At 40.3% G+C, this 25,917-nt stretch overlaps 1 protein-coding gene across 1 annotated transcript in view; it reads left to right on the plus strand.

The window, feature by feature from the left end:
- MME (membrane metalloendopeptidase) overlaps positions 1 to 25,917 on the plus strand; it is a 92,749-nt gene that overhangs the window by 10,075 nt on the left and 56,757 nt on the right. The window contains exons 3-7 of the mRNA XM_047099889.1: positions 20,206 to 20,367; positions 21,540 to 21,620; positions 21,707 to 21,802; positions 21,921 to 22,039; positions 23,821 to 23,886. Coding sequence (XP_046955845.1) covers positions 20,206 to 20,367; positions 21,540 to 21,620; positions 21,707 to 21,802; positions 21,921 to 22,039; positions 23,821 to 23,886 — 524 coding nt within the window. The remainder of the gene's footprint in view (positions 1 to 20,205; positions 20,368 to 21,539; positions 21,621 to 21,706; positions 21,803 to 21,920; positions 22,040 to 23,820; positions 23,887 to 25,917) is intronic.

The following is a 25,917-nucleotide window of genomic DNA, read 5'->3' on the forward strand; positions in this document are numbered from 1 at the left end:
CAGAGATGCATGTGATATCATAGGGCAAGGTAGGCCAGCCATTTCTGAAACAAAGTCAGAATATGGGGTCTACCACAAAGCAGTTTGCTTTTGGAAATAATCCTGCTCTTGGAAAAAATGTGTTGGTTTCACATATGGGTTCTGTGAAATGTGTCCCGTTTCACCTTGACTGCTAGTAAGTCAAGAGTCAAATTTGTTTTCACCTTGTAATTATAAGACCTCTTTGTATACCATTTGATTCATTAGCATTATTCCTATCCTCTTTTTTCTTTCTCATCCAGTGTATATGAGTTAATTTATGTATCCCTGTAAGGCCACTTTGAATTCATTTCAATAGGTTAATAATTGGATGAATAGAACATAGACAAATTCCAGCAGTAGATATGTGTAGAAGAAAGAATGTTAAATAGTAAGCTTTATTTCAAAGAGATACAAGTGTTATGAATAATTAAGGCACAATCTTTTGAAAGATTACTGCTCCTTTTTCCACTAAGCCAACTTAGCATGGGAGAGCAAAGATACAAGTTTTGGCCACATCCTGTGTTGTTAGCATGTGATCTTAATTAAGTCAGTTTAGCTTTCTGCATTTTATTTTCCTTATCTACAAAATTGGAATTACAGTGTCTCATTTTACAGAGAAACAGCAAAGACTAATAATGATAGCCCATTTCACATGACACATCCTTCATGGAGATGCACCGTAGGTATAATGCACGGATATATTCCATTTAATGTGTTTTTTTCATGCAAGTTGCAGATGCCCTCTTTAGGCTATTTATTGAGAACCAAAAAGCAATCAACATATTTTTAAAGATGAAAGCATGGTCAAAAGAGAGGGAAGGAGAGAGAGAGAGAGAATGTTCTGTATAGTCTATATATTCTATATAGTTCTATATAGTCTATATAGTCTATAATTTGTCATCCCTTATTAACATTTTCCTTGACTTCTGTGCTCTATCGTGGCACAAGGTATGACAGGTCCGCCTGTGAATAAGTTAAAGTGTGCACAGTCAGAAATGGGCACTTAGATCCACATTTCCTATAGAACAAAACTTACCATCAGGCACACTGATTTGAATCCATAGTTACTCCATGCTTGCCCTTGCACACTCTCTCTGTTATCCCTTCCCTCGCCACTCACTGACCCCAAAAGTAAATAAACCAGAGACCTGTGGCAATAAGAATAACTAGATCCTTGCTGTTCAAAGTGTGGCCCACAGACTGGCAGCATCAGTATCGGCATCAGCTAGGAAACTTGCAAAAGTGCAAATTCTCAGGCCCCACCTCAGACCTATTGAATCTGCAGCTGCATTTTTAGGGTAGTCCCCAGGAGAATAGTGTGCACAATAAAGTCTGAGAAGTGCTGAAGAATAGTGATTCTCAGCTACGGCTGCTTATTGGGATAATTTGGGAAGCTTTAAAAATATACCCATGCCAAACCATCTCTCCTCCCTGACACACAAAGTTCTTGTTCCTTCAATGGAGTGGTCTCTGTTAGGGGTCAGAAGAAAAGCATTTTAAGTATATCAGTTGACATTAAGGTATATAGGAATTACCTGGATGTTTGCATTTTTAAAAAGAAGTATATATGTTAACCAAATAATTGCTTTAACAGGTGCAGTTTCAGGCTGTGCTACCCACTGAAAACTCAGAGTGGGTGAGGCACTGGCCTTTTTATCTGCTAGTAATGGAGAAGTTGAACCTGGAATGTTCTCCTGAATTTCCCTGGAAAAATGTGGACAGGGATGTCTTCACAGAGAACAAGACAACTTCTTTCCTCATCCATCCATTCATTTGTTTATCCATGCCTCTGTTCGTTTATTGATTTTTTTCCAAAAACATTAAGTGGGCACCATCTAAATGCTGAGCCTTTTCCTAGACACTCAGGACCATGAACTCAGATACCCCCTGTTGTCAGGAAAGTGGTAGGCCAGTCAGCATGACAGACCAATAAACTAAATAACCATATGGTGTGGGTAAGTGCTATGACAGAAGTAAGCAGACTGTGCTGTAGGCACTCTGAGAAAGGAACACCTGAACCAGATAAGTCATGGGAATGGGCAGCTCGAGTGACTGTGATGGGGCCAGGAACTCATTATCAAGAGGAAATGTCACCCACTAAGTTCTGAAGGATAGTCAGAGACTGCCAGACCAGTGGAGCAGAGAACAGCATGTGCATAGGCTAGATGCAGCATGCAAGCAAAGGCTGAGTTGAGTTTAGGACCTGCACATGATTCATGATGGCTGGAAAAATGCACCAGGCTAGCAAGACATGATATTGGAAAAATTAATTGGGGTAGTTCACATACTACATGGGTTGTAATTCCTCCTAAAGCTTATGGAAAATAAATATATTATAGGGAGGATCGGAAGGATTTTAAGCAGAGGTTTGCCTCCTATCTAGCTCATACCTGGTGAGGTGGAGGAAGAGATTTACCCATACATACAAGGGAATAACATTTCTGCATCCCAAGTGTGAGGGATAGCTTGACAATATTGAGGAACTGAAGGAATAGCTGTAGGGCTAAGGCACAGAGGGTGCGTATGAGGATGTGAAAGTGGGGATGAGGAGGGGAAGTGTTGAGTGTTGGCACAGAGATGAGCAGGAGCTGGATCATGTGGACCATGGTAAAGTTACCTGGATGTTATCAGGATGTTACCTTTAACTAATAGCCCAGAGAAGTTATGGAAGGAGGGGTTTCAAATGAAGCATGACTTGATCAGAACTGTAACTAAAGAATGGCTGTGGGCAGGAAACTAGGCTACTGCCCACTTCTCTGGGATGAGAACTAATGGTTGCCTGGGTTTGACTGGTAACAGGTTGGAGAGAATGGATAGATTTTAATATGCAGTGAAAAGTCTCTTTCGAGACAGTGTAGATTGGAGATACTCATAAGTCTTCCATGTGGCAAAGTCAGGGTTGGATATAAGGATTCAGGAACCGTCAGCATACAGAGGGTGTGGTTGAGATTTCCCAGGAAGGAAATGAAGACTTCCAAAAGGGATAGAAGGGGAGGAGTCAGGGAGGTAAATGGAAAACCAGGGAAGTGTAAAAATCACCAAACCATAAGGAAGAGAGTATGTTAAAAAGTAAGATTGTTGGAGTTTACTGCAGCTGAGAGGTTGATAAGAAATGGGAGCACAGAGGAAGAAGTTGAAGTTTCAGGTGGAAAGTGGGAAAATTGCTAAGTCTAGTTTCTGGGGACATAAGAGAGGTTATATCCAGGGAAAAGGTGGTAGGACTCCTGAGACAGAGGAGAGCCCCCTCTTCCTCTCTTACCGGGGGAGGAGGCAACGATGGCTTGAATACAAGTATGTTTGGAGGCTGGGAAGGATAGGAAGGTGTGTTGGTTATCATCCAGTTACTTCAGTTTTCCCTGTGAAGTAAGAAGCATAGTCTGCTGCTGGGCCTGAGCTGGCAGAGAAAGTGAGAGTATCAGAGGCTGAAAAGGGGCAGTGTATAGAAGGGAAGGGAAGGCCAGCCAGGGCCATGTATGCAGAAGGACTGTGCACAGGATTGATAACCCTGTTGAAGCTTAAGGCCATTATTTGAAATGGCATTAACCCAGGTAGTTTTGGGATTTTCCAGCACCACTGATAATATCTTCAACAGATATTGAGCACTACACTGGTTGCAGAGGATGTAGAAGTATTTAACACAAAGTCCAGGCTTACAAGAAGCTCACAATAAAAAAGGAGACGGTCAATGAATCAATGTGTAAAATATATTACTTTTTGATGTTTATTTTTGAGAGAGAGCACAAATGGGGCAGGGGCAGAGAGAGCAGAGGGTACAGAGGATCTAAAGCAGGCTGTGCACTGACAGAGGGCCCGATGTGGGGCTTGAACTCACGAACTGTGAGATCGTGACCTGAGCCAAAGTCAGGCTCTTAACTGACTGAGCCATCCAGGTGGGCCTAAAATACACTACTAAATATCTTAGCCTATAGTTGGAGGGCAGCTGGATAGATTCAGGGTAGGCTTATTTGCAGGAAGCAAGGGAATGAAATACTGTGATGAGATGTTGGTTTAAATGATGGCACTAAGAATGTAGGCTGGATAGAAGATAAACACAAAGGGAAAATAGAGTAGGTGCGAGGTGAGTTCTCAGTGAAGTTCAAAAGCAGGTATAGAGGGAATAAACAAATGAAAAACCTTCTAAGGATCAGAAGGTCGGCACATAGGTTACTCAAGTCGAAGATTTCAAAGGTAGAACTGTTCTGGGTGATGGCAACCTCAGGATGTTACCATCAAAATGCATGTACTGATGTGGAGTGGAGGTGAAGGTCATGACAGTTCAGAAAGTTCAGAAATTCTAGAGCTGGAGAGTAGCAGAGGTGGTCCCTAAAATCCCTGATGTTACCTGGGAAGATGGCAGAACTTTCATGGAAGGGAAGACTGAGCAAGGTGTTAATATTTAATAAATAATGAAGAATGTCCAGACATAAGGTAAGGTAACTACCTTACCTTAAAGAGGTAAGGTAGTTGATGCTGGAATGATCAACTGGCAGAAGCCTAAACAAGCAGTGTGAAGAGAAATGATTTGGATGCTACCTGTAGTGATAATAGAAGGCTAGTTTTGTCTCTCAGTGTCTCAGAGTGCCGGAAGGCCAGGGAGCTTCAGGGGAAGGCTTTCTGATTAAAGCAGAGAGCTGGTGGCTGCACTCTATAAGGCTTAGAGCCTAATACTGAAATACTTCATTTAATACTTAAATACTTAAAATGCTCTCCTGTTTCACATCCCACACCCTTATCATTCCTTCTCCAGAGAAAAGTTTGCGGGAGATACCCTTCCGAATGGAGGTAAATGCTGACAGGAATGAGATTCTAGAGTCTTAGGATGTGCCACCAGAGCTAGAAATTAGTTCACGCCGGTTAGGGCTTTTGGCTCACGTGCTGTCATATGTAATTATATAATTCAAGTGGGTAAACAGCAACCAGCAAGAGGTCATGGTGGAGGACCACCCGTCTGGCATGTTGTTGTTGAACTCCATTTGACAGAATCACTAATGAATTCATTCTATTTATCTTTTCACTAGCCTAGGTAGAAGAGTCAAAGTGAATCAGTGAGTTCTTACCTTAAAACAAAATGTTTGTTTAAATGTTTCTCAGAGACACGATCTTCCTTCAAAATTAAAAAAAAAAGAACAAAGTGGAATTGTCACATTTTATTTACTTATTTTTATTTTTTTAAGTTTATTTATTTTGAGAGACAGAGACAGAGAGAACAGGAGAGGGGCGGAGAGAGAGGAGAAAGATAATTCCAAGCAGGTTCCACGCTGTCAGCGCAGAGCCACATATAGGACTTGAACTCACGAACCATGAGCTCATGACCTGAGCTGAGATCGAGAGTCAGATGCTAACCTGACTGAGCCACCCAGACGCCTTGGAATTGTCACATTTTAGAAATAAAAATATCTTTTTGAATTTTAATTAATTAATTAGTTTTTATTTTCTTTAAAGATTTTGTTTTTAAGTGATTTCTACACTCAAACTTACAACCCTGAGGTCAAGAGTAGCATGCTTTACCGACTGAGCCAGCCAGGCACCCCAAAATATCTTTTTTAGAAACTTCAGTCGGCAGGAGTCTAACAAGTAGTAGGACCTTAGCTGTGAACCTGAAAAAAGGGATTTGGTCCACAGCACAGACCAGATGATTGGGAAGTCAAATTGAAATCAGTTAGCAGGCAACCAATAGCCCTCAGTGTGTCTGTTCCTCAGCGCTTGATGCTTAAAGCAGAAAGAAGCAAGCCAACTATAACATGATGGATATGGCCCAGGCCATCTCTTTAAAAAGTTTCTTTTGTTAATCAAGACTTTCCTGAACTTCAAAGAAATTCTTATTGAAAGGACTCCCAAATCATTAAAGACTTATAATAAGATGTGCTTGAGGATCCAGTAGTTACTTAAAAATACTCCCAGAAAAGAAAGCTTTTGTTAAATCCATGGGCTTAATTTTCTGGTATAATGAAATTAGCTGAGTGAAATTAGGATGTTTTGATACATCTGCTAGTCTGAAGCCAGATGAATTCATTATCCCCAAACATATGTATATAACAGTTAATGATTTCACTAACTTAGATATTGCCAAGAAGCAAAATATTAATAATTGTATTTGTTCAGAGAAATAATTATATTTGAGTGGATCGAGTGAAAGAAGCAATATATAAAAAGTCATTAACCGAACAGAAAATTTCTCAAAGCCCTGTATACACTATTCTGTAGCAAGGATACATGTTGAGAAGCATGTTGAGAAGAAATGGCACAAGTGAAGCCTTGAAAGTCCTCTTAAACCCCTATCCATGCAAATATGAATCTTTAAAATTTTTTTTAATGTTTATTTATTTTTGAGACAGAGAGAGAGCATGAACGGGGGAGGGTTAGAGAAAGGGAGACACAGAATCCGAAGCAGGCTCCAGGCTCTGAGCGGTCAGCACAGAGCCCGACGTGGGGCTCGAACTCACGGACTGTGAGATCATGACCTGAGCCCAAGTAGGATGCTTAACTGACTGAGCCACCCAGGCGCCCCAATATGAATCTTTTAAAAGAGAATATAAGATAGTAGCAATAATTGCTATGAAACTTGACATGATGTATTTTAACTGCAATAATAAAATTAAAACCGAGAAAAGAGATGAGAAGATTTAAAAAGTTTACAAACTAGTTGGGTTCCACACAGGGTCTCTGTTGTAGAGTCAGACCCATTTCAGGCCCAGGCACTCACTAAGGTCATGGTCAGTGGCTCTGGCTCCAAATCTGGTGAGTCTAATGGGTGAGCTGCCTCTGACCTCAGCTCCAGTTGTGTAGGGTCCTACCTTGTCCCTTGGGACCTCACTTCTGGCTCGTTCCCCGCTTCTGGAGTCTCTTTCCACTTTTCCTTTCCTGTCTTCTGGGACTGAAACCTAGCTTAGCTCCTAACCTCATTACCTTTTGCCAGACCTTGCAGAACTTTCTTGGATCAGCACACTGCTGGTTACATCTCCTTCTTTGGAACTGCCTGTGGGTTCCAATCCCAACATTGCTCTTAGCTGGAAGCTTCCTCTGTTGCTGACACTTGTAGTCCATCTAAAATAGGATTCAGTCTCACTGGACTGGCTCGTACTGCTTCTACCTGAGCCCAGGTTATGTACATGACAAACATTTTACGTGGAACAAAAATGTTTCTTCCTTTACTGAGGGAGGGACAGGCCACTAATTTTGTACGTCAACACAGAAAGCCAAGGATCCTGCTTTTTCTCTCATACATCAGCTACCATACCTGTTAATTTTAAAAACTTAGGAGGGAGGAATCCATTTTTTGTCCTGTTTATTTAATACAAGAAAATCTAATTATGTGTGAAAAGTTAAATTTTTTTTCGGATATTGCCTACCTGACTTTAAATGAACAATAAAAGTCCTTTTTTTTTTTAATTTTTAATTTTATTTTAGAGAGAGAAAAGGAGGGAGAGAGAGAACAGGGGAGCAGGGCAGAGGAAGAGAGCGAGAGAATCTCAAGCAGCTTCCATGTTCAGTGCAGGGCCCATAAAAGTCAGTTTTAAAAATTAATTAATTTTTTAATTAAGTGCAACAATGATTTCTGGAGTAGATTCCTTAATGCCCCTTACCCATTTAGCCCATCCCCCCTCCCACAACCCCTCCAGCAGCCCTCTGTTCTCTATATTTAAGAGTCTTTTATGTTTTGTCCCCCTCGTTTTTATATTATTTTTGCTTCCCTTCCCTTATGTTCATCTGTTTTGTATCTTAAAGTCCTCATATGAGTGAAGTCACATGATATTTGTCTTTCTCTGACTAATTTTGCTTAGCATAATACCCTCTAGTTCTATCCACGTAGTGGCAAATGACAAGATTTCATTCTTTTTTGATTGCCGAGTAATACTGCATATACCACATCTTCTTTATCCATTCTCCATCTATGGACATTTGGGCTCTTTCCATACTTTGGCTCTTGTCGATAGCGCTGCTATAAACATGGGGGTACATGTGTCCCTTCAAAATAGCATACCTGTATCCCTTGGATAAATACCTAGTGGTGCAATTGTTGGGTCGTAGGGTAGTTCTATTTTTAATTTTTAAAAATTTTTTGAGGAACTTCCATGCTGTTTTCCAGAGTGACTGCAACAGTTTGCATCCCCAAAAAGTCATTTTTAATTCAAGCATAGTAACAGGAAAAAGAACCCAGTGTCAAAATATTTTAAGATGCTGATAGAGCACATGTGTGATTTTCAAAGCTTTTAAATAACAGATGGTGATAATTTACTATGAGAAGACATACTTAATTGAGAAGGAAGAATTCTTTTGGAATGACCATTATGGCCTGGTTGTGCAGAGTAGATCCCTTGTTCTGGGTAAAGAGTGTACCTACAATTATTATTGCTTCTGTATTCTGTGGGTTACCTGGAAATATGCTTTGAGTTATTTCTCAGTAATTGCATGTCTCATACTGATACATCATCATTGATGATCCGAGGCCCCATCTCTCATCTAACCATATCATCATACAAATGATGCTACAATATATGAAACTTACGGAGGAGGTCAGCCCACAGCTTAACATCTGTAGTCCACAAGAACTCTGGATTCATGGAGAAGATCCATCTAAGCTAGGGCTCGTGAAAGCATAAGTCCATTTGGCAGGGCATGTGTCCAAGAGATTCTTGAGAACTTTGTGACCAGCCATCAAGGTAGAAAATAAAGGGAAAGCTGTCTCCATGAGATGCTCATGATGAGAACTTACAGGACAAGGCTGGCTGTTTCCTGCAGCCTCAGCAGGAGTAAATCCTCTTTCCCATGATCATATCCCTCCCCTTCACTGGACAGAGTGATAAGGGCCAAGCCCCTGCTTATTAGTTCCCACAAGTCTGCTTCCACCAATCAAAGATAGGAAAAGCTTTGGGAATGTAGGTGCTGAAGCTTTGGGAACGTAGCTTTTCATCCTTTATCCATCCTGCATCCCTTCCTCAGGTTAGCCTACCTTTTCACACCCATAGACTCTTACACTCCAGTCCTCTTTTGTCAAGGCCATCACCCACCTTCTCCACCTGGAACACAGCTTGGTACCTGACTCAAATATTTGTGGAACAATGAATGAATGAATGAATGAATGAATGAATGAAATGGTCTTCTCTCCACCTTTGCCTAGCTAATTCTTCCTTCATTCCCTACATACCCATAACTTACATCTCACTTGTAGTTAGTTGTCCAATGTCTAGTTTTTCCCACTATAGTGAAAGTTTCAACTCTTTCTATCTTATTTATCCTCCTGTCTTCACCACCTAGCAAGGTGCATGGCACATAGTAAATTGTCCATACATATTGGTTGAGTAAATAAAGTTTTCACTGATGTTTTATGTTTATTCTCAACTTCCTTATCTTGATGTCACAAAACCACTGTTGTTCAGGCAAAGTGATTTGTCAGGGCACCTGATCCACAAATATGGCAGCAAAGAAGTGTTTTCATTCTGGCTTTGTCCTGCTTACGTAAGTCAGGTTTCTCAGTTCTGTGTTTCTCTGTCAAGCAACCTAAGTTGAGCCCTTTTCTGTCTGATTCATCTCCTTTGCTAGCGGCAAAGCCAATGACTCTCTTCTCAATTGTTTAATTTACCTTGCTAATTCTACCCTCCTAAGCTAGAATTAGGTCAACAAGGAAACCGTTTCTGGAGGTATTTCAGGGAGAATTTTCAATGAATTTCCTACTCAGGTAAGCATAACCAGCTCTCTAGGACCCAAATTACCACTAGTCTGGCCCTTCTTGTTTGACTCCAGCTCTCTCGGAGCCTCTCTCTTCTCCATAATCCATTTCCACTCTCATTTAATGAAGTCCCTGTGCTTTCCTTCTCTTGGATGCCCCAGATTAGCTAAGTGTTGCTTGTTTTCAACCATCATCTCCTCAGGTTCCCTATCCCTGGTCATTTCATTCACAACGTGACCGTTCAGATTCCTGGTCGGCTCACACGTGCAAACACAGGCACATGGAAACACTGCATGTGCCTCCTTATCTCAGGTTGCATATAAAATAAGAGCTTTACTTATCAACTGAATACTGGCTAAATTTAGCGATTGAAAATGAGAACCACGCATGTCTAGATACAGTGACATTATAGGAGTTTATGTGCATTACGAAAGAAATAGTCTCGTTTCAGAGGAAAACCTGCAAGCTCTTCGAGGGCAGGGATGATACCTGTTTATTCAGCCTGGTGTGTTCAGTTCTGAGTACTGTCAGATATCATGGGGATACTCAAAAATACTTGTCAAAATGAATTGAAAAGTTTTGGAGTCTTTTCATGCCCCACAAGGAGAACATTTTTTTGGAAAAGGCAAATGACTTAGCGTAATCCTCTGTGTTTTTGATACTATAAAAGAGCTATTCATCAAAAAATATAAACATTTGGAGCCAAACACGACCTCGTGTCCACTAAGTGCTTAGTTTGTTATACATACTGCATTGAATAGTGCTCACTAGAAAAGAGCTGTCTTATGATTCCAACATCAGTTTTATAAAAGCACTGATGACCCAGCTCATCTTCCTGCTGTGATCTTTTTGCACCACCCTGTAACCAAAATTGATGCAAAGGCGGAATGTTTTGAGTTATTCTCAGTAATTGCATATTAGTGAAGGTGTCTGGTCATTCTTGCTCAGTACCGTGGTCTAAATTAACAAAATGTTTCAATGGGAGAAACAGGGGTATGTAAGTTCACTGCTTTCTCTTTAGAGACATCCACCAGTGTCCAGGGATCTTGGAATCTACCTGACAGAAGTTACTGAGAGAACAACCTAGCCTTTCAGTAACCTTCTCTATCTTTCCTCAAAAAGGAGCATTATTATTCATTAACATTATAATGAACCTGCAGCCCTGATAACTTATTTTAAGTGATATATTGTATTTAAATTGCAGTATAATCTCTAATAGCTTTTTGCTAGCAAAGAATCTTTTAGGATTCAAAATGCAAATTGGACCTGGGAAAGAAAAATTATTTTTAGACATATGGCACTTTAACTTAACTGTAACACGGTGTCAAGGCTTTGGGTTATTAAAAGAATATATTTTGGGTTTTGATTTTTGGAGGAATCCCTATTGGAAAATTATTGACTGTCCTCTCTTGGCTGTGAGCCATTCATTTAAATGGACTATAAGATAATGAATTTCACTAATAAGAATTTCACTAATTTGGGGAGAGCCAAAAAAGAATTATTATTGTGTGTCTACTAGACTTGAGATTTCTGTGATTATCTCAACAAATTCTAAAATTCAGGGCCAAATGAGGTAAAAAAAAAAAAATTCATGTAGCTATACTCACATTATAGAGCAATTAAAACCTTAATTTGGCATCAAAACTGCCCTCCCGCTCCCCCCCCCAAACTGGTTGCTGTTTAATTTAATTTGGATTTTCTTCCCCTTTCTGTGTAGCTTCTAAAATTTCTTTAATGTTATTTGGTCATGGCAGAATGATACTGTATTAAAAACAACAGCCTAAAATTAAGCCAATGCTCTATCTAAAGTTATCTTGGTCATCTTGGACATGTGACGACTCTGTGCTTAGATTTCCTTAAAATAGAGGTAATATGTATTACTCTGTTGAGCAATTATAAGAAAAAAAACATTTAAAGCAAAGAGGCAACTTAGCATCACAGAAGAGCTCAGACTCTGGCCACCACTGCTTGAGTCAAACCTTGGCTTTGTTGCTTACCAACCATCCTCAATTTCTCTAGCTCTAAAATGGGGACAAAAATGTAGTTACCATATACAGTTTAATGAAAACAAATTTTGAAGAACTTAAAACAGTACTTTTCACACAGTAAGGGCTTGGTGCCTGACACATGTCCACCATTGGCTATTATTTATTATTATTATTATTATTATTATTATTATTATTACATAAGCATCTTTGGCTCAACCCAAGTGAAATCCTATAGTTTACATTCTATATGTGAATCTGGTAGTGAGTTTATCTGTAAATCTGATAGCAAATGGATACCAGGTTAACTGTAGCACGTGCATGCAGACATGTGTTTTTGTCTATACATTTAAGGTAAATTGATCACATGCATATCTGAAATATACTTATATACTAACTACATCTCAAGTTAAGACATGAAATAATAGGTCTCCTTTCCGGGGAGTTGCAGCTCTACAGAGTAAAGCCGCTATGCTTTCCTCAGACCTACTTGTATAAATCCACAGTTTCTGAACAAATGTATAGTGATGGCTTTTCTTGATGCTGATCAATTAGACTAGTGTTAAGACTTGACCTTGGCTTAGCTGGAACTTCACCAGAGGTTGACAGGGAGTGGTTGATTAAATGATAAACTAGCAGTCTGGATTAAATTCAGCATCAGATATTTCCCCATCCCACTCCTGCAACCTTTCCTTCACCAAGGTATTACAAAAGCAATTCGGGGACAAGGATTTCATTTAAAAGTGGAAGAATCCAGAATGTTTGCAATGAAAACCATTTGGTTTTTATTAGCATTAGTCTGTGTGCTTGCTAATTTTCAGTCATTTTCCCTTTAGGAATGGTCCTCTAGAATCCAGTTTCTACATTACTGCCTTTTGAATGGAGTCCTTTGTGACCCGTTGTGATTACATTGCATTTTCCTTGTGTTCTTTCAAAACGTTCTGACTTGGCCTTAATTTTGGCTGGGGGATGGCGGGAGGAGGGTAACAGCAGGGGAATAAGGTCAGCAGTACTTTCAGAATGTTGTCAAAAGAGATTTTTAAATTGTCAAATTTTCCCAGTAAGTAATATCAGGTATTAATAAAGCACACATTTAGGAAAGAAGGTTGGGTCAGAAATGGGTGTCCTAAGGTCTTTACAAGAGCATTTGTAGGTACCCCAACATTTCTCTGACCTCTTCTGGACACTTCCAGAACAGTCATAAGCTAGGCTGATTATAGTGATTTTAAGATAATGAAATGAAAATGTTGTGTGGTTGGGGTCAAAAAGCCAACGACTTAGGCTGATTTGGAGAGAACAGGCTGAAAACAGTTTTGCTTATATACCATTTCCTAAGACTTAGTTACGTGCAGAGTAAGAACAGTCAGGGAAGAAATTTTTTCACAGAATCAGATGTGTGGCACTTATGTTGTAAATAGATGCCTAACCTATTCAAAATCTTTGACACTAGAATATAAGTTTGGTAATTGAGGATGAAATTATTTGAATTCATTGCCACTACATATTGTTGCCTGGTTTGTACATCTTCTGGATAGTTAAAAAGCCTCAAAGAAGAAACAAACGAAAGTATATAGTTGATCCAAATTCTTTGAGAGTTCCCCGTTTGCCAACTCACCTGGCTGGCTAAAATTTATTTGTAACCCCCAAAATCAATGTGTGTGGTGCTTTTGAGGTCATTTGCAGACCTGAGCAGATTGGTGAAAGATCTGAGTCACCCGACACGTGTGTGTCCGGCTGAGGTCTAACAAGGACTGTAAGCAAGGGTTCTTGGTCTATTTAGTGTCGTATTTGTCGTATTTTTTGTGTTTTTTTTTTGTTGGTTATTTCCCTATTTAAAAAGGGTTCCAAACATTGTGCTGAAATACTGTTAGTATTTCTAAGCACCAGAAAGCTGTGTTGTGCCTTACAAAGAAAACACCTGTGTTAGATAAGCTCTGTTCCCTCATGAGTTGTAGCACTATTGGCTGTGAGTTCGGTATTAATGACTCAATGATATATATTAAATAAAATGTCTTTCAATCAAGTAGAAACACATAAAACAAGATTATGTATTGATCCGTTGATGAAAATGCTCTGTGGTCAGAAGCTAATAAGAACCTAACTCTGTATTTCCCCAATTGTCAATGACTCTGTACTTGCTAATTCAGTGTTAGTTGTGATGTTAGAACTCCATCAAATAAAAAGAATGGACCATGTTCATAATTCCCATGAATTCATTCTTATGGGAAAGCATCAGTGAACTACTGAGTAGGGACCAGTATTAACTAATGTTAAGTCCACAAAAAAAGTGCCACAGCACAAAGCTTTATGCTATCCAGTTTATTTATTTGCTGCTTGTGGCAATCCTATTTATTTCAGGTTTCCCTTATTTTCCTGAAAATTTCCCCAAGAGCACTTGACACATTCAGAAATCTTTTTAAAACACACACACACACACACACACACACACACACATACACCCAGAAAACTAGTCTCTAGGGAATGTATATGTATAAACATTGAAATATTTCTTGGGCATAGTGCCAAAAGTCCTATTTTCAGGTAGCAAACTATTGATATTGTTGGAAAGCAGGGGATCGTGTGGCATGGAAGCCACTGGTGACATGAAGTGGAATTCCAGTGTAGCTGGAGCTTCCTCATGTCCAATCCTATCTGAAAACTGGTGTAGTTATGCCCCCAGTCTATTGCCTGAGAGGCCCAAGAGGCTCCTGAGATTAGAGAGAGCTCATCTTGGAGGAATAGAAAGTCAAGCTCAACAAACATGTCCCTTAAACAAAGATTTGCCCATCAGAGGAGAGAAATAATTCTGAACAGAGTGCAGGTTTTGCTATTATTGTCTCCCCCAAACCAGGCCTATCAGTCCTTGTGGTTCTTGGGAGAGGGAGGCATGGAGCTAAAATGTCAGACAGCTATTTACCTGGAGACACGAGGAGCCTCTTTGAGACTCCTCCAGGACGATGACAGATGAAAGGAAGGCATTTTCACACAGGTCCTGCACCAGACCGAACTGGGTCATGGATGGGGCAAAAGGTTATGGAGGCCAAAGGCAGTATAGTAGAGAGGAGGCCTGGAAGGAGTGGGCCTGTACACAGGAGATATATGTGTGGCTTCCTGCAGTATGGGGCCAGGGGTTTATAAGGGACTGAAGTGCACTTAGAAGTGTAGGTTGTTGGGGCATCTGGATGGCTCAGTCAGTTAAGCATCTGACTTTGGCTCAGGTCATGATCTCACAGTTCGTGGGTTCGAGCCCCACATCGGGCTCTGTGCTAACAGCTCAGAGGTTAGTGCCTGCTTCGGATTCTATGTCTCCCTCTCTCTCTGCCCCTCCCCAGCTTGTACTCTGCCTCTCTCTCTCAAAAATAAATAAACGTTTAAAAAGTTAAAAAAAAAAAAAAAAAAGAAGACGCCCTTCTTGAATACAAATGGGCTGTATGCCACTTGCCTGTCCACTTACCCTGCCGTGAGGAATTCATCTGTTTTGTTTGTTTGTTGGGGGGGGGGAGGGGTTAACCTTTTTCCTTCTTCCTGGCCACCACAGACCTTCCAAGCCCTGATACTTTCTCTTACCTTTGACCCGAGACTTGTTGCTGGTGATAAAGTTGGGAAGCTGTGGTTACAGAGTGGCAGAGAGGGGAGAGGGCAAGGGCAAAATAGAGGGTAACTGAGAAGAAGTGGAAAAAGAAGAAGAAAGGGAAAGAATGCAAGTCGCTGCTTCTCACATACCCCCACCTGGTCTATCCAAAATACCGAGGGAAGAGGGTGGTGAACCTGGGGCCCTGGGAGCCTACGTGCAAGGCCTGTGACTCCATCATTTACTAGCTGCTTGATCTTGGGGACATTACTTAATCTTGTACAAGTAAAAAGTGGTGAAGCTCAGGGATTCAAAACCAGTCTGCCTGATTTAAGGACCCCAAACATTTTCCCAGCTTCTACAGCATCTTCTAATCCATTCCCACACAATAGACCCTTGGTAATGAATACAGTAATTAATAACTTCCCGGATGGTAGTTGAGCTTGTTTTAAATTTCCTATAGTCAAGCAAGTTAGGAGAATGTTACAAGAAGATTAGTTAGGAAAAAAAATGGTGTGTCATGTATTATCAGCCTCGAACATTTGGAATTGTCATTCATAAGAAATAAGCTCATTATTAATAGAAGATTACTTTTCTTGTCTTTATGTGACTATTTTCTTAAATTAAAAATGCTTTTTTTCTTATTGCAAAAGCAGTGCATGTTCATCTAATACAAATTGGAAAATAAAGATAAGCAACTAATACAAAATTAAACACACTCATAATCCTCCAACCAGATGTAACTGCTATGTCTTTTAGACTTTCTGTGCTTTTATGTAGATTTTTAAAAATAGCTTAAATACTGTTTCTTTCACTTTAAGAACATGTGGTCAGCATCATTCTGTGTCAATACTTTTGCCTTTACTACATCATTCTTTATGTCTACTTATTAAGGTGAATAATTTTATTTGTTTTTAAACCACATTTATTTACTCAGGAGTCAGAAACACACAGATAAGGAAACATCTGAAGAGCCCAGGTGTGGCTGTGTGGAGAGGTTGAGTAATTCAAAACAAAGCGCAAAATATAAAAACAATTACGACCAGTTTGACAGCTGAGCGTCTGTTTCCTACAGGCCTTCTACCCGCAGGTCTACTGCTGACTTCAAAGAAAAGTCAGCACAGAGGTCCGGATGGTAAGGTGCAAAATGAGAATCAAACCCACGATAAGAGATTAAAGGAAGCTTGATCAAAGACCCGGCATAAAAGTGCTAGCCCATGACTTGCCTTGGTCCATGGCCCCAAAATATTCACCAGGACAGCAAGCTCTCTTTGAAGTGATTGGAAGCGCCCATGCTCAGATGAGCTCTGGTCAAAGGAAATTTGAAAAGTGGCACAGGAAAGAGTTTGCAAAGTTGTCTCTTCCTATCTCTGGCCTGCTAAGCCCTCACAAATTGTTTGAATCCTGCTTCTTTGGTTTGTTTTCCAGATGTAGGTAGTTGAACCGGGTGTCAGGTGATGAATTCCACCTAGATGGGAAGGATCCTCCTTTTTTGTTTGTGGGAGAAGTGAGACGTACAGAGGCATTCACGTGGCAGTGGATTTGTGCTCATGAGCATAGAGCCGCTTCACTGCTCCTCCTTTTTGTTCAAGGTGTTTAAAAGGGTATGTGCTGTTTCCAAATAGGCAGTAAGACTTGTTCATTCTACTGACTCATTACTGGTTCACTGCTCTTCCCCCTCGGAGTTTATTGCTTGCTCCTTGTGATGTTAGGGGCATAAACCTTCCATTTCCCCAGGGAGGGAAGAAACTAGAAGTGCTCCCAGAATGGCAGTTGCCTTTACAATGCTCATTTTAAATACTTAAAAGTATTTTAAAAGACAAAAGGTACATAAAATTGCTAAAAATGTCTGCTTAGACCATCTTTGGTTAGCTCTTCTTTCAGGCCCCCAGTTTTCTGGTTTTTCACTTTAAATGTGATAATTCTCCAAGTTTTAGGGTCTTTATTTTCACCTCCCCTGTCATCATATTTTCATTTCCCTCAGCATTTAAGGGAGTTAGTTTTTCTATCTTTTTAAAATCAATTTCCTAATCTTTACCTGAGGTTTTAAATTAAGAGTTTTTACTGACCAATTTTGATTCACTGCGACATTGGGCTCTGTAAGAGACCTGGAAAACACATTCCCTTCTTTACCAGAACTACACAGTCCAGGTGAGGAGCTAATGTTTTTTTCCAACAACAAAAAAATGAGTACGATGGCAGCTGATATAGATTTTGCGAGGACAGTCCTTCATGAAGAAGGATGATTTGAACTGAGGCCTTGAAAATGCCTGAAATCTCTAAATATGAAAATATTAAAAAGGATATTTTAGTAGGGCTTGATGCAACACGGTCACAGTTACAAAAGCAGAAAACTGTAAGGTGTTCACAGCACAAACTGACGCAGCCATTTTACTGGGGCAGAAGGCGTGTGTGAGGAAGTAGTGAGAGAGAAGCTTCACTAGACGCATCAGAATGAGAATATGCTGTGGAGTCTGTATTTATTTTAAAATTTCTCCCAGAGTCATTTATTCCATCTATGATTTTGTTTGTTTTCTTTTTACTCATGTAAAATTAACATAAAGCGTTAACATTAGTTTCAGGTGGGGATTTTATGATATGTTGGTATATATTTATATATTTTTTCTGGATTTTATTATAAATGCAGATGGAGTATTTTGAAAACCTCGGAATGGAAATGGCATGCTGAAATGTTATGGCAACATTAATCCAGTCGACTCACAGGGTGGATTGCAGTGGGCACAGGCCTGGGGCCACAACTTGGGCAAAAGGGCATGGATAGATCCTAAAAGAAGGAGGGCCCGAAAGAGAGCAGAAACAGTGGGCATTGAAAGGAAGGGATGGACTGGAGGCCAGGAGATGAGAACTGGTCTGACGTGCAGGAGCGGGGGAGGGGGTGTGTCAGAGGAAGGAGTAAGAGGACTCACAGATAACTCAGTAATGTCATCACACACAGCCATTTGTGCCTGTCTTTTATGAGGTGCTAGGTGATGGGAATGCAAAGAGGCTAAGTTCATCAACAGAATGGTTAGGAAGATGGTGTAGGTGTCACAATGAGCATTAAGGACTGAGTGAGGCAATGAGCTCTCAGAAGTTCAGGGAAAGAAATATTCCCTGAAAGTATGGAGTCATGGGAGCCTCAGGGAAGAGATGGGCCACATGCTGAACCTTGAATGGTGGGCAGCATTTGGGAAGAAAGGGAAGAGAAGTTAGAAGGGTAGGATGAGGAATTGAGAAGCACCAGCACCCAGCAGAGAAACACAGGAACGTTTGTGGCACATGTAGCGAGGCTGTCTGGTTGGGGCAGAGAGTTTGAGTAAAAACACAGAGAGGAAAAAAAGAGAAGGTAGAGACTTTTTTTGATTAGTAAAGATTTAGAGGCCAAATTAAAGAATTTTGTAATTTAACCTGGGCAGTGGCAAGCTACTGCCATATTCCAGTGAGAGAGTGGCCTGCAAAAGTGTATTTGGGGAAGTTTAATCTGTGAAAGATATGTGGAATATATACAAGTAGAGAGATGGTATTAGCAAGATGAATAGTTGGGTGACTTCCAGCCAAAAGGGAGTGAAAATGTAAACTCATCATGGCGAGTATAGGAAAGAGACAAAGGAGTTACCAATAACCTAAGCGGGAGGGGGAAATACAGAGCGTTACCCAAAGTTCAAACCCGGGAGGCCTTGATGATGGTTGTGCTGTGTACCAAGGTGCACGAGTCCAGACTATGGTCTGGAGACGACCCGTAGTTCAGCATTAAAGACTTGGAGCCTGAAGTGGCAGCCAGGCAAACACATCCAGAGGGTGGTAAGAAGCCGAGGCTTAAGATTCAGCTGGAAAACAGACTTAACCATTCCAGGTTGGAAGAATCCACACAGCTCAGCAATTGTTTGAAGTTTTAAAATTAATTAATTAATTCAGAAAGTGAAGTCTTTTCAAAAGCTCATTTGAGAACTTATACTCTCTTGATACAGATGAATTCTCAATTGGTCTTTTGTTTTTACTGCAAAACAGTTCAACTTGGATGAGAAAGAACGTGGGGAGGACAGTGGGAGGGTTTTCTCACTCTTCCAGGTGTAGGAATTGTGGGTGTTGGGCCTCCTGTGCATATTATCCTTCTCCTCAATGGCAGTAATTCATATTTTATACATCCTTCTATCAACTGCAGCACCTAGCACAGTCAGGGTTTTGCACGTTGTAAATACTCGGTGTTGGCTCATTTGTATTTTCATCGTAGTTTTTCAAAGATAAAAGAGTGGACATAAGAAAAGCTAATGAGCTTACAGCCGATTTTGTAATGACAGACTCTACATAAACAAGTGCAAATCGGATGTCAAATTTGAATTGCAAAAATATTGTGAGCGAGGTCCGAGAAGTAATAATAGTAGAGTGATAAAATTCATTAACAGTCCCACAGGGGCACCTGGCTTGCTCCCCTCAGCGGAGCATGAGACGCTTGATCTCAGGGTCGTGAGTTTGAGCCTCACATTAGGTTTAGAGATTACTTTAAAAAAACAAAGAACAATCCCACTTCCCTTAGAATCTCAGAGACATTGAAAAGTCACAGAAATTTGAAAAGTAGAGTCAGCCGCTAAAATTAATAGAGTGAAGAGCCGCCTGTGTCAGCCCCAGGTTCAGGCCTGGTAAGGCAGACCTGTGTTCTTTGTTGTCATCTGAGATAGGAGCTAGCAAGAACCTCAGTTATTTGGAGGTGGGGGTGGAATGTAGGATGGGAAGACCGAGACCTGTCCGGAATAAACCTAACCAACTCTAACAAAGGAAGGGAGGACTATACATAGATAAGAGTCATCATTCCTCCTCAATTGACCATTAGAGAAGTAAGAAAAAGGAGCATCAGTGCAGTTGACTTGATCATAAAGGAGAAATAACATGCCTCTTTTCCCCCCTTCCAAACTACTTAAGAAATACACCCTTCATTTGATCTCGTTCATCCTCTGGTCTTTCAGCTGCTCGACTGATCCAGAACATGGATGCCACTGCTGAGCCTTGTACAGACTTTTTTAAATATGCCTGTGGAGGCTGGTTGAAACGCAACGTCATTCCTGAGACCAGCTCCCGTTACAGTAACTTTGACATTTTAAGAGATGAACTAGAAGTCGTTTTGAAAGGTTAGTGGAGTTTGTGTCTGTGCATCAAAGATTTCTCTCTTAATATATCCATTTTTTAAAGATACAACTCTTAGCCATTACAGAGAATGTCACAGAAGATTAAAGCCGATAATCCCTCCAAGTTTTGTGGCTCACCACCAAGTCTCTCTGAGGGTGGTAACGCTGAAATGGATATGTTGGCATCTCAGCATTCCTGCTTTCATTTGTGGGTACACATACAACAAAATCTGTCCTCTCTACAGGGTGGCATCTTATGCCATTTCACACAATAAGAAATTAATTGGGGTGCCTGGGTGGCTCAGTTAGTTAAGCTTCCGAGTTTAGTTCAGGTCATGATCTCGTGGTCCAAGAGTTCAAGCCCCACATCGGCTCACTGCTGTCAGCACAGATCCGCTTGGGATCCTCTGTCCCCCTGGCTCTGCCTCTCTGTCTCTCTCTCTCAAAAATAAACATTAAAAAAAATTTTAAATGAGTTAATTGATTGCCACCAAACACCACCTCCATTATATTTTCCCACCCTGGCCCTGGGTTGATGTCGATATTGAGCCATTACTGTGTTGAAGATGTTACTGATGTTTATATCCCTGGGTGGGTATTTATTCTAACCCAGCTAAGATACTCTCCCTGGGAAGTTGAGGAAGTCTTGTCTAGTCTTCTGCTATCCTCCGTCTTCTGTTCCCCACTTCTAGAAGTTACTTTGTAGAAAAACAATTTTTGCTATTTTAGAACATCCAAACAAGTAGAATAATTCATTCAATTCATCTGGAGCATGAACAGTACAATCACACAAAGATAATTATTTCCAGCTATCGAGAAGACTATCATATTAAATTCCATATTCCTCTGCATTATTATTTCTTTTTCATCTTAATTTAAAAAAAAAAAACAGGAACTTATGTATGGCAGAGCAGTACACGTCGTTGTTCACAAAAAAAGAGAATCTAGTCAAAAAGACTTTCATCTAACTTGGCTAATGAAATCAACTCCCAGTTCTGCACTAGGAATAATGATCTGGTAGGGGGTTTAGTTTTTCCTGGAGGGTTTTAGCATGGGGAGGGAGTGAACATACATACACAAAAGCAAGCTTTTTTTCTGAACCTGCACTGCAAATGTTAATTACAGCTGCAAATGAGCAATTGTATTGATGGGTTGTACTCAATGCTCTATTTCAGATGTTCTTCAGGAACCCAAAACTGAAGATATAATAGCAGTGCAGAAAGCAAAAACACTGTACAGATCTTGTATAAATGAATGTAAGTGCTCTTCCTTGTATTTCATTAAGAGAGTGCCAAAATATGCAAAGACTTCATAAGGAATTTATTTTCATTGTTTCCAAAAGCCGCTATTGATAGCAGAGGCGGAAAACCTCTACTCAGTCTACTACCAGATATATATGATTGGCCCGTAGCAACAGAAAACTGGGAGCAGACCTATGGTAAGGTGATTTTCATTCTTTTTTAAAAATATAATTTCCATATAGAATCTATGTTATTATAGTATCACATTAATGCACTGAAACTTCTAAAAGTATTCTTCACCTTTCTTTGCTTTAGGTCCTTCTTGGACAGCTGAGAAATCTATTGCACAGCTGAATTCTAAATTTGGGAAAAAAGTCATTCTTAATTTTTTTGTTGGCACTGATGATAAGAACTCTGTGAACCATATAATTCATGTAAGTTTGTGGGCTGACAGCCAAGTTAGCTTTAAATTGTTAATAAAATTTCTGCATACATTGTTGTTGTTGGTATTTAGAAATAATGCATATTCTCATTTGAATTGCATGAGCAAGATAGTAATAAATTTGTGCTCTGTCCCTGAAACCTGGATTCCCAATTTTGAAAGTATTCTCTTAATGCTGTGGTCGTGTCTCCCTTCTGCTACCTTAGGTTTGATACTGCTTTCTTCATAAAATAAATTAAAGAAATGAAAGGGCCCCCTAATTTGAAACAGCACCTGATTTCTCCATATGTTCATGAAAGGAGCATAGTTTGGTTTACATTAGTAATGCAAATCTGGAAACCAGAAATTTCCAACTGCTTCCCAAAAGGACACAGAAAAGGGATTTGGGGGATTTGGGGGTGGGGGAGTGGGTTTTTTTTGGTTTTTTGTTTGTTTTTTGAGAAAAGGATTTTGAATATAGTTTTGGCTGTTACTAAAGAATATCTGAACTTTTTTCTCAGTGAAGGTAAATAAAATACTGTTCTTTTAAAATCAGTGTTTTAGATTTTTCCCCCTCATGTAAGCCATTCATTTAGGTTTACTTAAGGTGTCACCTAAGATGAAATTAATACTTAATGAGTATGTTTGGAATGGACTAAAATATTTACAGAGCTTTATTTTTGGTCTCCTGTGAAAGAAAGTACCCCAAAAGTTGCAAGACACAGATTCGTATTTATGTCACTGTTGTATAAATCTTTATGGCCATTTTTATTAAAATCATGAAAGGAATTGAACCCAGCTGTCTTCTACAGTGGGCCCCCTTCTCCCTTCTGGAATTCACTCCTTTGGCTCTTCAGTACCAGCATCCTGCATGATCACCATGAAGAGATTTCTTAGGGAGAGTGGGGAGGTTGGAAAGGGGGCAGAGCCCTATCTGTGGTGACACCTTCTGGCTCTTTCCATGCTAATCCTCTGGGTTCTGTTTCTTTTGTATTGTCCTGGGCTCTTTACAGCTGCTGGGTTTCTCACTTTAACCCATACATGCCCTAGTTTGCCCTGTACCCATCAAACCATGCGGTGCATAGGAAGCAATCTCGCAAAGCTGCACATGTGTCCAGGTGGCTCTCCAGGTGGTCCAGTGGACCAGACACACTCGAGCAGAGACTAGTTTCCTCTTTCACACACTCTGCTGTCAGCTGGGTCTGCTCAAGTGTTGAGCAGAGCAGGAGAGAACCCAGGAGGAGTCTCCCCTACCCCCCACCCCCAGGGTAGGGAATCTCAAAAAAAAATCTCTGGCAAGATTTCCACTAGAGAAACAGTTGTAGAGTTACCACAGAGGTTTCCACTTTTTTGGTTTTTTCTCATCCCCATTAAGGGTGGGAGAAGAGAATGTCTTCCAGGAGAGCGTATTAGAATCTCAGCAAGCCAAATGTCCTGTAAATGTGTAATTTAGAAACTTCCAAGTCCTAGATTCTAACATGTTTTTGTCCACCTGCACCTTTGGTTTTGCATTAAAAAATTCTTCCTGGTGTATTTCATTCAAGTTTCTTTGGTTTTCCTCAAATACCTGCAGCATACTCTTCCAGATTACCTAACTACCCATCACTGTAAAACTGCCAAGTAGTATGGAAACCAGTGCCTAATTTGTATTCACTCATTGTCTGACTGTTGTTACCCTTATAAACAGCAAGAACACTAGGCTCTTGCTCATACAGAGATAGACATGCTTGTATTTTGTCCAACTGTCCCACATCAACTGAATGCTTTATTTTCTTCTTGGTATATTTTTTACAGATTGATCAGCCTCGACTTGGCCTCCCTTCCAGAGACTACTATGAATGCACTGGAATATACGAAGAGGTAAACAAACAAACAACAACAGAAAGCTACAGAAACAATTGGTGTAAACTTATAAATACCGAAAAAGATTAAGGCCAAATTTAAACTTAATATACATACTAGTGAGCTTCCTTGGACTGAGTGCATACTCTCAGCAGAATGAATCAAAGTCCTTTTTTTTTATTTTTTAATTTTTTTAAATTAAAAAAAAATTTTTTTTTTGACATTTATTTATCTTTGAGAGAGAGAGACAGAGACAGAGACAGAGACAGAGCATGAGAGGGGTAGGGGCAGAGAGAGAGGGAGACACAGAATCTGAAGCAGGCTTCAGGCTCCGAGCTGTCAGCACAGAGCCCGACGTGGGCTTGAACCCACAAGCCGTGAGATCATGACCTGAGCTGAAAGTGGGACGCTCAACCCACTGAGCCACCCAGGCTCCCAAAAGTCCTTTTTTTTTTTAAATGTTTATTTATTTTTGAGAGAGAGACAAGAATGTGAGTGGGGTAGGGGCAGAGAGAGAGGAAGACACAGAATCCAAAGCAGGCTCCAGGCTCCAAGGTGTCAGCACAGAGCCCGACGCTGGGCTTGTACTCACAAACCGCGAGATCATGCCCTGAGCCGAAGCTGGACGCTTAACTGACTGATCCACCCAGACGCTCCGTGAAAGTCTTTTAAGGAATAAGGAAACTTGAAATTCCCTATTTGTGTCTTGATTCTTACTATTTAAGTCATATGACCCATTTTGAAAGGTGAATTATAAATGTTTCATTTCCTCTATAAATTGAGTCATTTAAAAAGTAAATGGAACTGCCCAGGTGGCTCAGTTGGTTAAGCACCCAACTCTTGATCTCAGCTCAGGTCTTGATCTCAGTTCAGGGTGGTGATTTCAAGTCCCATCCTGGGCTACACGCCCAGCATGGAGCCTACTTAAACAAACAAACAAACAAACAAAAACAGATAATCATGGTCTAGGGCAGTGCCATTGAGGTTCAGGGAATGGTCCAGTATGAGAATGAGACACATCATACTCTATAGTGCCCTTTCAGAACCAGTCACCAGATGTGACTTTCAGAGGACTACCTAGGAAGGAGCATCGGGTTCAGACAAAGTTTTGCAGCCACTTTCTGACTCTAACATTGGTCAGGGAGCCAGGGAGCATCATACGCCACAGAACTGGGGGGTATTCTAGAATGCTTTGTATTATGTCACAGCCTTACTGCCCTCACACTGATGTTTGTGTGCCTATGCTTATTGATGTAAAACACAACACAAGACAAACCCAGCAATGGGACGTATAATTAGATATTTGGGGAAGGTGTTATAAATGTTTTCCTCATAATTGTTTGGTAACTCAGAAATAAGTTTACGTTTGATGATCCTGATGGGTTACAAGGTAGTGATATGGCTGAAATGACTTCATAGTGAAAATTATTAGCTAAATGTGTTTGTGCCAAGCATTTATTTTGCCTAATTATTAAGTTCAGATAACGTGGAATCAATCCACTGTAAAGTGCCTTTTTGAGAGGCTACACAACATTGAAATGAAGAAAAAGATATGTTATAAAAGGCCACTACTAGTAGCACAGACAGTCAAATGGAGGTGGGATATTTGAGTTCATTATCATCTAGTAACTGTGTGGGCTGTAGCTATTACAGGCTTTATGAGCTACTTCCTGCTGCAGAGTTGAGGGTGATTGAGGAATTTTGGCTCATTATGTTACACTGTCATCATCATGAACTGGAATGTTTCTCATATTCAGGATTGTGTCCTAAAAAACATTAATTTTTCCAATCCTAAAAATATGTCAGGTTTTTTTTGACCTCTAATGTCTCTGATATCAGGAACTACCTGGCAGTCAGTGTATTTGGGGGGAAATTTATTCCCCCCCGCTAAAAAAAGCAGTTCTTAGGATGATGGGGTATTTGTGTGTTTTTGATTCAATGCTGTCTTGTAATCTAGAACAGGTCACACACTGGCCATCATAGACTTGAGTCCGACACAGAGGCATTTTTGTTCAACCCGCCGTTTTGTTTTGTTTTTTAAGTTTGGAT

Source organism: Lynx rufus, unplaced genomic scaffold (assembly GCF_022079265.1).
Source record: "Lynx rufus isolate CCGP_SWC_20201006 ecotype Redwood Valley unplaced genomic scaffold, mLynRuf1.p SCAF_5, whole genome shotgun sequence".
NCBI classification, from domain to species: domain Eukaryota; kingdom Metazoa; phylum Chordata; class Mammalia; order Carnivora; family Felidae; genus Lynx; species Lynx rufus.